Source organism: Vicia villosa, linkage group LG5 (genome assembly GCF_029867415.1).
Source record: "Vicia villosa cultivar HV-30 ecotype Madison, WI linkage group LG5, Vvil1.0, whole genome shotgun sequence".
NCBI classification, from domain to species: Eukaryota; Viridiplantae; Streptophyta; class Magnoliopsida; order Fabales; family Fabaceae; genus Vicia; species Vicia villosa.
This window is the reverse complement of record NC_081184.1, coordinates 173,827,858-173,844,990: the sequence shown is the minus strand read 5'-3', so window position 1 is coordinate 173,844,990 and position 17,133 is coordinate 173,827,858. Positions and strand designations below refer to the sequence as shown.

Below are 17,133 nucleotides of genomic sequence, written 5' to 3'. Positions count from 1 at the left end.
TACCTTGCCATGTAATTTCAAACATGATTATTATAGTTATAATAAAACGATACAGACAGGTTAACACTAATACTTTTCTTTTTGCTATCTTGGTCATTGCATTGTACAGTAGGTCATAATGAAAAATAGATATACTACATGATATATTGTTCTGTTATCACTGTTAAGCAATCAAAGTACTAATAAGCAATTAAGATAAACCAACCAGACACTGTAAAGAGGGGACAAATATAGATAAACCTTTTCGTGTGGATCTCTAATAATGGTTTGGTATGATGACTCATCCTCATCTACACCACACATGAACATCATTATCAAAACAACAAGATCCTAGGCCAATAATAAGACTCCGTGAATGAGGGATAATTACAAAAAGTCGTTGTTAATTATTTTTGGTTGATTATGATTCCTTAGCTTTTTTTGTCTTTGGGTGGGTCTAGCTTCAATTAAAGCTATTTCCAATGGACAGACAGAAGAAGAGGCAGAGATATGGAAAACCCTTTTGAGTTATGATAAGTCACTGCCAATGTGAATTGAGAACATGTTATATGAGTTCATTCACATGTAACTGCTTAAAGACAAACTTCTTACAATATGTATTGGATATACAGCTTATCATGAGTGTGAATGCCATACTGGTAATGATAATGTTGATAGTAACATCTTTCAGTTCACACATCCTAAACCTAAATGCAGTAGTAGTTTTGAAACAAGTTCTACTAGAGGACACATGAAATCTGTTACAAAATCGTTTCAGACTTTGTTTCGGTATAACTGGGGGAATGGGGTTGGGTGGTCTTTCTTCAATGATTGGCATCCCAAAGTAATGAATGAGACTTTAGGATAGAATCTTTATGATGCATGACATTTTACCAAATTTATGTAACTGATGAAATTGTCACAGTAACAGAACAGGAACTCGCTTTTCTTTTCGAAAATCAAATCAGATATACAGCATTTCAACAAAACAAGCATAATAACATTGCTCCAATACATTGCATATATAAAAATTCTCGTGAAAACTGAGAGGCTTTGCTCCCAAAATCTATTAAATTATTCATCCAAGTCCAACAAAGAAACACCATTAAGACAGTCACTAGCCAACTAGTGAGTTCAATGATATATTTAAGGAAAATTGGAAAGTGTTACTCAGTGGTTGAAAAAATGCAGAAATCACAATTAGCACCATCATTAACACCATGAGGTAGATGACACCATCATTAACCTAAGATAATACAATTAGCATGTGAATTGTCATACACAAATCACAGTACTTAAAGACTGTAAACAAGGAATGTGAACTTTTATCTTAGAAACATTATAACTAGTCACAACTTGACATATCGACACGAGTATTGCTGCTGGCCTTGAGCCACTTCAAGGAAAGCAAAACATTTACATTTCTTCAAAATCAAACAAGTTCACTTGTCTGAGTCTCTTGTGTGACATTGCTGTCCAAAAAAATAGTCAAGCTTCCTTAATCCATGAGAAAATAACTACAACCTTGAGAGAGAGCCCGGGTTTTTCAGTGAGACGTCTATGAAATTCAGTTAGTAATAGACTGTATTGGAAAAGAATGTGTTAAAAAATATGTTATCAGCATTTTTCTTCTACAAAACAACATGATGAATTTTCTTGCAACATGTTTATTAATAAATCAGGCATCATTTATATAAATTGGGAACAGCAAACTAATGTCCACTCTAACATCTTAAGTTGTATCCTCTTTCCTTTTTTTAAACTTTGCAACGTGCTCATGATACTCTTCAAGCTCTTTCTCCAACTTTTCGATGAACTGGCTAGTATGCTCAAGTGACTGCTCATATCGATATTTCTCCAAGGCCTGGAGATTTCAAAAGTAAGAAAACATAAGCTCTTTGCTAGAAGAGAAGATAACGCTTTCTCAGCCTAACATATTCAAGCTAAATTTATAAATTAGCACTTCAAAGTTATTAACTTATCTACTCTACGAAAGCACCGGTCCTTTTATTTCCTGGAAAATAGACACAGGATTTACTAATACATGTTTATCTTTTTGAGGATTAGTCCCTCAAAAGATGCAAAACCATAGCTTCTATTCGCTAGTTTACTTAAGGACTGCGATTGGTTGCAATAGGTAGAGGCATAAATCTATAGCAGTTTTTAAACTTTTGTCAAATCGCGAATATTTAAAAAACCTAAGAATTATGAAGTTAAAAAAATTATTGAACATTATAAATTACTGATAATTAATATTAGAATGCAATATTTGATATAAATCACTCCCTTCAATGTAGTTTAAGCTCAACAAGAAACTATGATCACTGTAATAACTTAAAAGTTTTTAACTGAATGGGTTAAATTAAATCATTGTATAATCTCAACCCTCTGATATTCCAATAATATATATGAAACTGACAGGCACTTGTGCTTGATAACTGCCAACCTCAAGCAGATTCTAAAAATTTAGGACCCATTTGATTCAGATTTAAAAGAGTAATTTACACATCATGTGAAAAATGATTATTTTTTAGAGATTTTCCTATAAATTAGAAACTAATTTGTGTTTGCTTAGAATTTTTTTTTTTTTTTAAATTTTTTTATCACTATCTCTCATCTACTACACAATGATAATCATTCTCTATTTCTTGATTTTCTCCTTCCTTACCTAAACCATACAATTTCATAAAAAATAATGTATTATACTCACTGTTATCAGAATCGCGATCAGAATCGTAAAATCCATGGATTTTGCGATTTTGCTCACCCTAAACGATCTGAATCGTGAGTAGAATCCTAATCCAGAGCAAAATCCCAATAAAATCGCACAAAATCGCAGAATCGCAGCAAAATCCGCGATTTTATATGGATTCCACCGATTTTGGGTTTTTTTTTATTGTGGGTAATTTTAGAATGGGTAAAGGCGACCCGTTATTGTTCTGTTCTGGGCTAATAATTGACTGTTCTGGGATAATAATTGTTTCTAATATGGACTATGGCTAACAGGTTAATCTGTATATATATAGTTATATAGTTATATACTATTATGAGTTGAATCCATCGATTTTGGTTGCGATTTTCGATTATGCGATCTTGATTTCCCCTTTCGATTCAACAAAACGATTTGAGTAGAATCCACCGATTTTTGGTTGCGATTTACGATTTTTCGATCTTACTATACTCTTTCGATTCAAAGTAAACTCTCGATTCTGACAACCTTGATTATACTTATCATCGTCAAATACCTTTTGCTAATGAAGAGTTAATGCAAAGTCAAAATTACCTTCGCTTTTGATAATGTATCTGGAGGTGACATCACTTTGGGTTGTACATAGTTCTTTCCTCGGTAAAAAATGATAATATTATTAGGTTTGATGTCAATCACAATGCCTTTGCTCAGTCGAGCCAGCTCTTCAGCATATTCCTGAGCTTGACCCGGTTTGCAGGGCTTGCATATAACCTTCACCGTCTCATGATTCTTCCAGTGAAGATGCATGTTTAGAACTACCCCACCAAACACTCCTCGTCTCCCAACTGGAACATAGTGTTTCTTTTTCTCTCCAGTGCGCTTCAGATAATGCCTCTCCTCCTCGGTTAAAATTTCAGGATCAAATGTTTCTGTTGGGAGCTTCGGAACATCAAATTTCCTAAGCTTTTCAATCAACCATGTTTCCTTTCGCTTGGCCTGTAGATTTATGAGTTAAAATAAAAGAAAAATGCCCAAACTTTGAAAAGAAAATTCAAGGATGAAATGCATAATGCCTATTTCCAACCCATCTGAGTTACTAAATAATGTCTTCATGCGAATATACCAAAACTAGGTTAAAAAACAGAACGACAAACTGAATATACTGTTATATTATATTTCTAAGCAAGGTTAACAGATAGCTTCACAGAAAATTTCCCGAAATGAAAAGAGACTTCATGGAGGTGTTGCAGATACAAATTCAAATCCACAAGCAGCAGCATTCTGGTTAATGGTTATTTCAATGCCCAGACAATAAAAAAAAATACTACTCTTTATGTAAAGATTACCGAACAATACCCATACAAACACTGGAGAACTAGAAAATGTGAGGTTAGGGTGGGAGAGTTGAGGACTGGAGTGATAAGAAGGGAGAGGATTTGATCCCCACCCCCGCATAGTACTAATTATACTAACATTTTCTATTCAAATAAAAGGTTGAAAATGTATAATTACATGATGATAAAATTGCAAAAGTAAGCATCTGAAAAGTGTAAAATTGTCATAAAAGTATAACATCAGTAACAAAACCAAGCAGCTGAGGCAGAGTAAAAGCAGTAGCTAGCTACATAAAATAAAGCTTTAAGCATAAAAATTACAGTTACAGTAAAATCCAACCTTTTCAAGCTTATAGCGAATTCTAACTTCTGGATTAGGAGAATACATCTTTTGTTTTGCCTTCAAACGATAAAATTTGAGCTCATTCACTTTGGCCCTTTTAGATTTTTTCATTGTTTTTTTACTCTGGCTCTTCGTTTCAGAACTAATATCCCCAGGCTTATACAGAGAGAACCGTACAACATCATTTTGGGTCTTCAGTTCAACTGATGAATTACTTGTGTATCTGGAAGGTAGCCGGTTTGCCTGATTACATTGGCTTCCAATGACATTTGATCCGAGCTGTGAAACAAAAGCTGATGGAGAACATACAGGGGGTAGTTTTGAAAGATGTCTCGGTGTGCTGTAAGTTCTTGGATGTATGGAATAAGGAGTAAAAGATCGAAAACATCTTGTAAGGGATGATGCAATGGTCGGAACATCTTCAACTAAGCATAGCCAGAATAAGCTATGTCTGCATTGCGAGAATATAAATTGCATTCAGGAGTCAGCAGCACTATAAAAGGAGCCTGGGATTATATCTTATACAAGCATTAATATTATTTTTTTCTGAGAAAATGTTGATCTAAATTATGTAGAATTAAGTTGAAAAGATATGAATCTAAAACAGTAGTAGCCTTTTCATCAAAAAAAATGTAGTGGCCCTATACATATGGAGCCTAAATAAATTCAAGAAAACATAAGTAAAAGATGTTTTCCACCCTTTCTCTACCGACTTGAGAAGTAAGAAGGAAGACAACAAAAAGATAATCCAATATGGAAATCATTATGGAAAAAAAAAAAGAACAAATACGAATCCAATAAATGAAATGTTTTTTAACTGGGAAAAGTATACCTATTGAATGGGTAGGAAAACCTGTGTCTTGTTCCTCTGACTGAAGCTGCAGAAAACATAAAAGTCCAGAATCCAGCTGAAAAATCATAAAAGAAAGGAGTGATGGGAATTTATTTAAACAAAGATACTTGAGCCAAGTCTAAATTTATTTAAACAACTAGCATTTGTAAGAAGCCTCGATCTCCGAATTTTGCCGGCAAAGATGAGTGTCAAAGATGAGATGTTGGAATTGAAAGAGAAGGAATCACAAATGGATATGAACTTACTTTATATAACCGAGAGCCAGTGGCATTGACCGATGTTGGTGAACGGAGGGTATTAGGGTAATAGGGTTCAATGAGCTCCGGAACAATGTAGGGGTTCAACGAGTAGCGGGAAACGATTTATACTAGGGTTGAATAAGGTTGAATGGTGGAGAATAAAGATGAACGATAGCGTGGAGGAGGAAGAAGAAGAAGTTTTGGAGGAAGAAGGTTAACACGCCGTAGCTCTAGGGGTTGTTTGTTTTGCATGAAAGTGGCAAGTCATTGCTTCGTTTGGAATAATATGAAAAAGGAATGGAAGGATTATTGTGGATGGATCCACACCAAAAAATGTTTCAATATGATGTTAAAGTATTATGGTGGCCACAATTTATATTATTAAATAAATTAAAATTGAAAATTATTTAAGAGAAAATAGGAGAACACCGAAGGTTAGGAATTTAATTGGTTTGGTTTGAATCAGTTTTTATCAAAAAAATGTCTAGATGGACTATATTTATATAGGTTTGATTTGGTTCGGTTTTAGTACTTTAAAAATGGAAGCGAATCAAACCAACCAGTTTGATTTGATTTGGTTGATCGGTTTATAATTTTTTTTTTTTTGCAACATTATACTCATCTGTGCATTCTTCATTATCTTGTTTTTCAGTATATTTTATGTTATTATTGTTTTAAATAAAACTTTTCACATAATTTAATTCATGCTCTATTTTTTCAAACTATATGCTCTATTTTTTCAAACTATTTACAAATCGTTCCTAATCCATACGAAACAATAACATAATTTCCATTGCATCGTGAACTAAGTTTACTATTAAATATAAAAGTTTGCATTTTGCATGAGAAGGGTGGAAGTGGAAGAGATTTGAAAGTTTAACAAATAAAATATAACAATTAATAGATGGACTAATATGATGGGATAAATTTTATAAGAGATTAAATCGAATCTTTTCTTTTGTGGGGATTAATTTAGATTTTGTAATTTTTGTGAGGAACCAAAATGGGTTTTCACTCTTTATTTTATTTTTTTATAAACATATCTTATGGAAAATTTTACCTCATACTCCATCATTTATCCTCTACCCTTACATTATATATATATATATATATATATATATATATATATATATATATATATATATATATATATATATATATATATATATATATATATATATACACACACAAAATACCCTCATATATATAATTTATCTTTCAGAAACTTGCACTTTTTTCCCTCTCGTTTCTTAACTCTTTTGATACACGAAATTTCTTACATGTCGGAACACTTCCAACAACTTTTCTGGCTCACATATTACAAATCGGAGCAGATTCATTAAGTCCTCCGGATTTATAATTACACTGGAACTCTTAGGCTAAGTCTTCCAATTTTTTGTTACATACCGAAACTCATTTGCAATGTCTTTCGATTTGGTGAAACCTTCACCATAACTCATTTATGAAGTGTTCAGAATTTTTTAAAAGTTAATGCACCAAAACTCTTTCCATATGTGTTCAGGTTTATTTTTTAAATTTTTTTGATGTGTTCTTTTGTTGTTTTGACAGTGGCGTGAACATGAGTCATGGACGGTAGGATTCTAGAGCTTGGTTTAAGACGGGGCGCTCCAACGATGTTGGCCGGTGAGAAAGAGTGTATTGGTGCATCTGCATACACATTGCAATCGGTTGGCTTTCTATAAGGGTCACACGACACGTCTTTCTTAATAAAGTAATGTTGCTCGATATTTATAGTTTAGTGAGGTGAGTAAATGACATTTACTTTATATTGAATAATATTTTAATTTTTAATTTTGTGTTTTATAATACCCATACTTTTAATTATTTTTAGGAGAGAGGTCTAAAGAAAGAGTTGAAGGTTGGTGGACATGGGCTGAAGTTTACATCGATGGTTCCTCATAGTCTCCCAGTAAAGATTGAGAGGTGGATGAGTCGATATAGTCTATCTTCACTTTAGAGAACTAGTTTGACGAAGATAAACACAAACCTGGTATCATCATTTGTAGAGAGATGGCATCTAGAGAGTAGAGATATATTCATTTCACATGTCATTTGGTGAGATGGGCATTACTCTGGACAACGTATCTTATCTACTTCACATTCTTATCAGGGAAGTGTTCTGGAGCCACGAGATGCCATCGAGAAGTTGTTATTGCACTTGTTGTAGATTACTTAGGAGTGTCACAAAGTGAGGCAGTAGGACATGTCTGTAGCTGCAAGGGTGCTTATTATAAGTTGGAGTGGTTATACTACTTATTCAAAGATCATCGAGCTGCTTGTAGATGGGAGTGTGCGACCAAAGCGTAGCTGCAAGGGTGTTTATTATAAGTTGGAGTGGTTATACGACTTATTCAAAGATCATCGAGCTGCTTGTAGATGGGACTGTGCGACCAAAGCGTATAGGCTGATGTTGGTGGGTTCCATAATTTTTGCCGACAAGATTTTTACGCTTGTCGGGGCATGATATTTGTTACTATTTACATATTTGGAGAGATGGAGGGATACAGTTGGGGAGCATCTGCATTGGTTAGCCTCTACAGATATCTAGGATATTCTTCCATGTTCAGTTGCAAGTAACTCAGTGGATATCCTACTTTACTACAGGTATTTATTTTAATTTAGTTTTTTTATTAAATTTGTTTATTAATAGTATTAATTTTGTAACAATGTTGGATTCACGAGTATTTTTCCAACGCTTGGATAAAATGAGAATTAGAAAACAGTTGATAATTGTGGACTTCCTCAAACTATAAGATGGTCCTATAAGCAAGGAGTTCTAAAGGTGGATGAGTTGAAATCTATTTTGGAGGAGCTGGCACATACAGACGTCACGTGACGCCCATTTGAAGATCATAGAGCATGGCGCCAATTTGACGAGTTATGCCTGTACATGAGGTCTCTGAAGTGGGGATACACAATTGTTCCATAATTCCCTAAAAAATATATACGTCAATTAGGATATATGCAGTATGTTCCACCACTACCTCCTGGTTATTTAAGGCTATGTTTGGGAGTTTGGAGGGGAAGGGAGGGGAGGACTTTGAAAAATAAGAAGAATTGGGTGAAAAGGATAAAAAGATTTTGGGTAGGAGGGTTTTGGAGGGTTTGAGTTTATTCATAACACCAAAAACCCCATAAAATGGGGGAACTCAAAAATTGTATTGAAGGAGGGTTTTGGAGGGTTTTGAAAGGCTTACATAAATTTTCCAAATATCTTTTAGGTTGTTATAGTATTCTGAAAATTAAAAATTTAGTAATGATAATAACTCTTTTATCATTCTAAACAAAATCATTTTTTTAAAAAATGTCAAATATTTTTTTATATTTTTTTAAAATTTCATTTTTGGAAGCCTTCCCCTCCCCTCCCCTCCAAACTCCCAAACATAGCCTAATGGTTGATTACATTGATGTTGAGTGGATTGGTTACCATCAGAACGTCGTAGATGTTGGATACCTGAAGTGATATCATCGTGTTTCACATCCTTGGTTGATACTTCCCCTCATGACGCGCCAAGAGAGGTGCCAATTCCTTCTTACGAAGCATGATCATTTGATCTGAGTTGGGCTCATGTTTCCACCTTGCTTCATCGTTATCTCCAAAAAGTTGCTGCTGACGAGGATGACCCACTATTTTTTGATTTATTTGAAGCTTTGCACATTTCTCGTTCGCATTGATTTATGTTTATATTTTTAATATGTATTAACTTTTAGACTTATGTTAAATTTCTTATCAGTTATGTGATCTTGACACAAATGAAATTAAAAATCAATGACATAGTTTAATCTTCAAGTTTTGACTACATATATTAATACTCAATGACATAGTATACTTATGCTAAGCTAACACATGATAGTAATATAGGCGTAAGTAGTTGCCTATGTTGTAGACGTCTTGTAAATCCTAACATCCAAAATGTTGCATTTGGAGAACCAAATTTCTTCCGTTTAATATGGCTGGTGGCATTAAAGAAAGATCTTTATCCGTCAAAATCACTTGTGGACAAAAAAATTTTCTTCACTAATAATTGTTTAAAAACTTATCCAACATCAACATAAATTGCCTGTCTCCTCATATTCCATATAAGCAAATGCAACACTAAATGTAGACTCGGTTGATGTCATTCCATCACTTACACCAATACAATTTCGATTCACCTCCATTTACTCCCCCTCATCTTCACACGCTTCAACAAGCCCCATCTCAAAACATTCCCCATTCTGTAAGAAAGATCTTTCCTTGACATTTTTTGAGTTCAGTAGAGTAATTGCTTTTGTTTTGCTAAGAGCATCTTGAACTATGAATTATAATTGATCAATTTAATGTCGTTGTTATGCAGATTGATTCTGTGTGCATTTCGATTTTTCTTTTTTCATCTAAGAGGTGAATAAATGAGATAATTCCATTTCAATTCTGCACTCTACGTGTTTGGTAAAATGACACAGTAGATTTTATTCAAAATTTGCATCGAATGTATCTTAGTTTACGCAATTTACTCTCACCTATTTAGTTTGTTATTAGTAGTATTAGCTCTTCTGATGCTGCTTTTTCAGTTAAGTTAGTTAACATGCCATTCTAAGTTTTCTATCATTTTAGTTAATTACTTCATGTCTATTTTAATTTCATTCCTTCTGCTGGGTGAGAGATACTATAGTTTTAAGATTGAATGTGGATTTTCTTAAGTATGGTATATTTTTTAGATAGTTTTGTTAGTGCTGTTGTTTGCTTTTCTAAATTGTATGCATTATTAATGCAAATGATATATGAGTAGATTTAATAAATGTGATGTTCTTTTCTCTATTTCAGAATTGGACTGTGGGCTGTGGCCATTATCCAGTGTACTTAAGGTTTTTTTCCAATTGAGAGATGAAAATATGCTGTTGATTTCATTGTTTGCGCCGCTGCACTCTCACACGTGAATTCATTTATTTCACGCCAATCAATTCTTGCGAAATATTACTATAATGCAACTGTTTTGCAGCTCCTGATTCTATTACACAAACGATGATTCATGTTCAAATAGCTAAACACTTACTAAAACCCTTAACCCTCTTCTTCTCATCTTTTTCTTCATCATCAGAACAACAACAAATTGCTGTAACTTCCGCAGTTTCAATCCTCACCAACCAACGTTCCAAATCCCGCTGGAACACTCTCCATTCCCTCTACCCAAACGGCTTCAACCCAACCGATTTCTCCCAAATCACTCTCCACCTCAACAACAAACCCCACCTCGCACTTCACTTCTACCAATGGACCAAATCCAAATCCCTCTGTCACCACAACCTTTCCTCCTACTCCACCATCATTCACATCCTCGCACGTGGCCGCCTCTACTCACACGCTTACAACACCATCAGAACCGCTCTTCTCAGCCCCGAGACGCCGGTGAAGCTTTTCGAGATTCTTGTCAATTCTTATCGAGATTGTGGTTCTGCTCCTTTTGTTTTTGATTTGTTGATTGAAGCGTGTTTGCAGTCTAGAAAAATCGAACCTTCCGTTGAAATTACTAGAATGTTACTCTCCCGTGGGATTAGCCCCAAGGTTATGACTTTGAATTCTTTAGTTTCTAGGGTTTGTGGAAAATTGGGGGTGGATGTAGGGTATGAGATTTACCGGGAGTTTTTTAGGTTAGATGAAGAAAAATATGATTTTTCGAAAAGGGGTTTTAGAGTTGTTAACCCTAATGTGCATACTTTTAATACATTGATGTTGTGTTGTTATCAAAATGGTTTGATGGAGAAGGTTGAGGAAATTTGGGGTGAAATGTGTGAAATGAATTGTGATCCTAATGCTTATAGTTATAGTTTATTGATGACTGCGTTTTGTGAGGGAGGGAGGATGGGAGATTGTGAAAAGATGTGGAAGGAAATGAGGAAGAAGGAAATTGAGCCTGATGTGGTTAGTTATAATACCATAATTGGTGGGTTTTGTAAGATTGGTGATGTTGGAAAAGCCGAGGAGTTTTTCAGAGACATGGGATTGGTTGGTATTGATGCAACGGTTTCGACTTATGAGAATCTTGTTAAGGGGTATTGTAATGTTGACGATGTTGATTCAGCTGTTCTTGTTTATAAGGATATGTGCAGGAAGGATTTTAGACCTGATGCATTAACTGTTGATATGGTGGTTAGGTTACTTTGTGATAGAGGTAGGGTTGAAGAAGCTATGGAGTTTTTCAAGAGTGGAGTTGGTAAGTTTGGTTTGGTTCCAAAGGAGAAGAGTTACGAGGCCTTGATTAAGGGGTTGTGTTTCGAGGGGAAGATGGGAGATGCTTTGAAGCTTCAGGCAGAGATGGTAGGAAAAGGGTTTGAACCGAATTTGAATATATATGAAGGTTTTATTGATGGGTATATTAGGCAAGGGAACAAGGAAATGGCAGAAGCTTTGAGGAAAGAAATGGTGCAAACTCATGCAGAGCTAACAGATTAATTACTTTTTGTTTGCTAACTATAAAATCCGAAATCTGTATACTAGTCTGTTTTCTTGTTTCCTTGGACTCATTCATAATAGCAGATTGAACATGAATCTGGTACTGGTAGGCTTTTTATGAATTCCTGTTCTTGGTGTATCTGATACATGGTAACTTTGTGCGAGAAACAGAATCAAACAGGTCAATCTGATAATAATGTCGAACAGAACTGAACAGATCAATCAAAAATGTCGAACTCCATGGACCAATTTTGTATTACAAATGCATGTGAGTTTTTAAGTCATACATCACTAATAAACTAGGATTGTCTCATGTAAAATATGGAAAAGTATTGCAGAATAAACAATGCTTAATCTAATATTTTTACAGGGGAATTAAATGAGAATCACAGAGAGGGCAACAGATAAAGATAAAGGTTAAAAAGAGAGGATGCCAAGGAGTGAAACCATGACACAAAGGCCAAAGCTGCAGATATCCTGTACCTGCAGCAAAGCTTTATAGGACAAAAAGATCCTTGAGAATTAAGCAAGAGATCTACAACACTAGCTGTTGAGGAAGCTGCTGCTAGTGTGAGTGTTGATAAAATCTGCAGCAAATAAACTCAAGTTACCTACAGATGGTTGGTTGCCGGTATCGGTCGCGGCCAATTCAAACATGCACTTAAAAAACTTAATAGATTAGTGAGAAAGTTAAGTATATACCCAAAGCTAATGTGAAACTACCAAGGCTAAGTGCAAAAGTTTGGTCTGGTTATACCTTGGAGTTTCACATTAGCTTTAGTAGATGGAGTTTCACATTATCTTGGAGTTCTAGACTACAAACAAGCATATTGATTTGTTGTTGTTCTGATGAAGAAGAAAAAGATGAGAAGAAGAGGGTTAAGGGTTTTAGTAAGTGTTTAGCTATTTGAACATGAATCATCGTTTGTGTAATAGAATCAGGAGCTGCAAAACAGTTGCATTATAGTAATATTTGGCAAGAATCGAGAAGCAACAAGAACAAACGACACGGTAGTACTACTTCAATCTGGACTAGCTGTAATATTTTGTGCTGCTGTGCTCTTTGAGACGCCGCCGTAGTATTTTGCGCTGCTTCACGTGTGCTTCGACCTTAAGGTTCGTAGTCATTCATTTATCCTATATTGATCTAATTTATAGTTTGATCTATTCCGTTTTGTTGATTAATTTGTTCATGCAAGTTTAGTCATTATACAGTTGTGTTATACTGTTTTGTTTGCTTTGTCGCTCTATTGGGTAGTTTAGTTAAGCTTTGTCCTACTTTCAAGCTCCAGCTAGAGAAAGAAACAAGTAGCTCTTCGGAAATCTCAAAGATCTTCTCTTTCTCCTTTCTCCAAATACCAGCTAGTATCTCTTAATAACCCCTACCAATCACTTCTTCCCTAATCAATCTCCAATTATTATGGCTACCCTTTATTCAACATACTGTCGTCCATTTCCATCCGCTTCGTTTCCACCTTCTTTTCTTTCCTTCGGCCAATCTGTTACATTCTTCAACCGTTTTCTTTGCCCTCGATGTTTCTCTCAAATCTCAATTCCATTTGCTACAATTTGTTTCGGGTTTCTACTTGCGTTTTATAATATCTTTTGTTTATTTCATCTAAATTTTAATTTTTATCATATTTTTGTATGAATTGGACAATGTGTTGTGGAGGCCTTAATAGTGTTACTGTTACCACTAAAACAGCTTTCAGTTCATACACAATAACATGGAGTTAGAATGACATATGCAGATAATGAGGAACCATAAGACTGAATTATCTGGGATGCCTGCAAAATGCGGAGGGTTTTCTTGACTATAGCATGTTTTTTAGAAAAAAAATTCACCTTTTTTTTTCCGCATTACTAATGTAAATGACATGGTTATTACTGAATAGTTAATTAGTGAACTGAGTGATGTATGAGTAGATTTTGTAATTGTGATGTCGCATTCATGTCCAAGTGTATGAAGTACTGTGATTTTTTCTGTTAGTTTGATTTGCTTTAAAATGTTTCTTGCAGCTTTATTTTGATCATATATTTTCAGTTCCAATATTGTTTTTAATCTGTAACTAACTGGTTTGATCGGTTCAGAGGTTTGGATCAGGAACAATGGCTGGGAAGGTGGCGAAGGCAGCTTACGATCCAAAGATGAGGAGGCTTCTTCGAGAGTACACACAAGTTTTGGTGGTTTCAGCCGATAATGTTGGATCAAACCAGCTTCAGGGTATAAGAAGGTCACTGCACGAAGATTCAGTGGTAGTAATGGGGAAGAATTCATTGATGAAACGCTCTATCATCCAAGAAGCGGAGAAAACTGGGAACAACAACGCTTTCCTTAATCTCGTTCCACTCCTTGTGGGGAATGTTACGTTGATTTTTACGAAAGGTGACTGAAGGGATGTTAGTGAGCGAATTGCCAAGCTCAAGATTGTTAATCCTATTCTCATGTGCCCCAAGTACATGTCATATGACTCGTACAAAACTTGTTCATATATGCAAACCGGACAATTGCCTTTGGGCCTCACATGTTGTAACCAACAATCTTCTCAAGCTTCCGAGCCTTTTCTCGTAAGCTCAAAATTCTCGCCTCCTCATCATTGTTATTTGATGAGATCAAGACAGTTCTTGGCGACAAGTATATGGTCTCCTTTTCTCCTTTTGGCTGGTAATCTGTGATGCAGATGGAAGATTTTGATTTTGATCCCATGATTTCTAATTCCATTAAGGGATGCCTATCACAATATTCATCTTCTCCCCTCAAACTTTTTATAATTAAATTCTTATTTTTTTTAGGGAATGATGGAGAATGGAAATGACATTGTTTAGGAATTCTTTATAAGTTTTATCCAATGTTTAAATAATGATAGAATATGTATGTCAGTGGGAATTTGATGCCCTCGTGTTTATTGTTTCACAAAAATATATTGTTTTAATCTAGCTTTTGGCTTTAGCTTTGATCTGTATGCCATTTTCAATCTTGTTATAATTTTGGTTTTGCTAAAAGTTATTTTAAGTTTGGATTTTTAAATTGTGATGCAGCTGGTATAATATGGGACGTAGAGAGTTGGTTTTGATATTAACCTCTGAAAATCAGTGTTTTGGAATATTTTATTTAGGTTCGGAAAACTTTTAAGTATTTGATAAATTAGTTTGATAATTTATAATTGGTTTGGGTTTTTGATTAATTAAAAATGAACTTGGAATAAAGCCCAAAATTCTAAGTTGTTTTGAATTAATTTTAGAGTGTTTTAAGGATAAACAATAAGGTTTAATGATAGTACTTAAAATTAGTATTTAAAATGTGAATGTGTGATTCTGGATTGTGATTTGTACTTGTAGAGTAATTAGGAGTGAAGAAAGTGAAAAGTTTTAATAATGTTACTTGAAAATTTAGATGAGTACCCCGACTAAAAAGAATTTGGGTTGAGTTCGGGTACCCCGCACCGCCATCATCCATTTAGTGAAATCAATTTAAAAAAATATATATTTTTTTCCAAAATCAAATTACATTATAAATAATAAAATAAACAATTTCAAAAAATTTCATACATACATTTAAAATATTTTAAATAATAAATACAAATATGGTCACATATTTAATATTCTAAATTATCAAATAGGGCAAGTTTGGGTGGGTACTAGTGTCTCAATTATCCGATCCTTCTACATATTTTATAATCAGGGAAAACCAAAATCCGAACCCAAACTCAATTAAAGTGAGTTTTTTCCGTCAACTTCTGAGTGAATTCGAGTGAATAACCGTGGGTACAGATTTTGTTGTCATACCTAATTTTAGAAAGACTTGACTCACTCAATTCAAAACTTTTGAAAAGTTATAAATACATCAATATCATTATATCGAAGGAGATCCAATTTCTAACACAAAAAACCATCTATATAGAAATTTTAACTTATTCATATGAGTTACCTCCAATTCTCAATAAACTTTAAAGTTTCTTTTAGTCTTTATTCAATAAAAGTCACGTCGATAATATTTTATTCATTAGAGTGAATTTACTTAAAGTTAAGGAAAGTTATTTGAAGAAGATTATACGGTTCATGCACATGGTGGGTTGCAAGCAAGTTACTAATGAAGAAAGCATGGAGGTCTTGAAGTTTGTATTGCTAGGTTGGAGATCAAAGCACAGCCTTGATGGGCATGCTTGTTTGGAATCTTTTGCATTCTCCAGGTAAATTATAGGTTTAAATTCTTGCATCCAAATATATATTAAGCATGGAAATGTATGTATGTTTATATTATAGTATTTTGTTGAAAATTCTTTAGTCTTAGTATGGTGATGGCATGTGAATGCAAGTGCAACCACTATACCCCTTGTTGGAAACAACCATAGTGGCAAGCGAATGGGGCTGAATTATTGTCGGATATATCCTCAAGGATTCTTAAGTTGAGGTTGATTTTGAAATGGAACAGCCAATTTCATCTTATAAGGTGAAAGAACACCTTATAAAAATTTGAAAAGTGTTAGTCTAATTTTACAAGTACATCTCCGAACGTATCACACACATATAAATTCTATAACTAAATTTATTTTGAAAATGCATTTTCAGAGTTTTTTTAAAAATATATTTTTGAAGCCTAGCATAATTATTTGCGATTTTTGTGATGAGAACAACCTCCAAAACAGTCAAATATTTCAGAAGTGAGACCTATAGAACTCATGTTTTTTCTGTTTGTTTTAGATTTGGTTCCAAAAAATATGATTCTATTTTTTTTGTGTAATCAAGGAATATATATATTAACGCGAGAACAAAGGGTTCCCGAACCTTTTACACCACAAAACGAGACTAACCCGCCAAAAAAGGAGAAATTACAAACCAATTTAATTACGACATAAATAGTAAAGGATCTTTACTAAATTCGTAAAAATTAGAATGGGATATGTAATATCGCCTATACAATTCCATTTCCAAACCAAAAATTTAATACTCCATACCATGTCATTGACATTCCACGCATCGTTTCTGAAGCAAACCCCATTACGAATGAGCCATATGGTCCAAGTTGTTGCAAGCCAAATGACTCCCCTTTTTCTTTCCCTTAATTTCTTCCCTTTACAAAAAAAGTACCAATCCCAAAAACACGAAAGACACTCCTCCTCCGAAACGTACGGTTTACCAACCCATAACGCTATTTCTTTCCAAATAAACTTCACAACTTTGCACAAGAAAAAAAAGTGTTTCCTATCTTCCAACTCTACACCACAAAAAGCACAATTTAAAGAAT

General features: G+C 34.2%; 2 protein-coding genes across 4 annotated transcripts; one reads left to right on the top strand and one right to left on the bottom strand.

Moving 5' to 3' along the window:
* Nucleotides 1-1,156: 1,156 nt before the first annotated feature.
* Nucleotides 1,157-5,760, bottom strand: LOC131604060 (uncharacterized CRM domain-containing protein At3g25440, chloroplastic-like). Its single transcript, XM_058876552.1, has 5 exons — nt 5,444-5,760; nt 5,178-5,253; nt 4,343-4,796; nt 3,263-3,664; nt 1,157-1,843 (listed from the first exon to the last, which is right to left on the bottom strand). Exons 2-5 carry the CDS (start codon nt 5,234-5,236, stop codon nt 1,712-1,714), a joined length of 1,047 nt encoding a protein of 348 aa, XP_058732535.1. The 5' UTR covers nt 5,237-5,253; nt 5,444-5,760; the 3' UTR covers nt 1,157-1,711.
* Nucleotides 5,761-9,445: 3,685 nt separating this feature from the next.
* LOC131604059 (pentatricopeptide repeat-containing protein At2g15980-like) lies at nt 9,446-14,863 on the top strand. 3 transcript variants are annotated; one of them, XM_058876551.1, is made up of 4 exons: nt 9,446-9,678; nt 10,263-12,156; nt 12,259-13,004; nt 13,980-14,863. In XM_058876551.1, the coding sequence occupies exon 2, from the start codon at nt 10,461-10,463 to the stop codon at nt 11,886-11,888; it is 1,428 nt and encodes a 475-aa protein (XP_058732534.1). In that variant the 5' UTR covers nt 9,446-9,678; nt 10,263-10,460; the 3' UTR covers nt 11,889-12,156; nt 12,259-13,004; nt 13,980-14,863. The 3 variants fall into 3 exon arrangements, with proteins under 3 accessions (XP_058732534.1, XP_058732533.1, XP_058732531.1); XM_058876550.1 differs by adding an exon at nt 9,796-9,839 and having other exon boundaries at nt 10,263-13,004; nt 13,980-14,862; XM_058876548.1 differs by having other exon boundaries at nt 10,263-13,004; nt 13,980-14,862.
* Nucleotides 14,864-17,133: the final 2,270 nt, after the last annotated feature.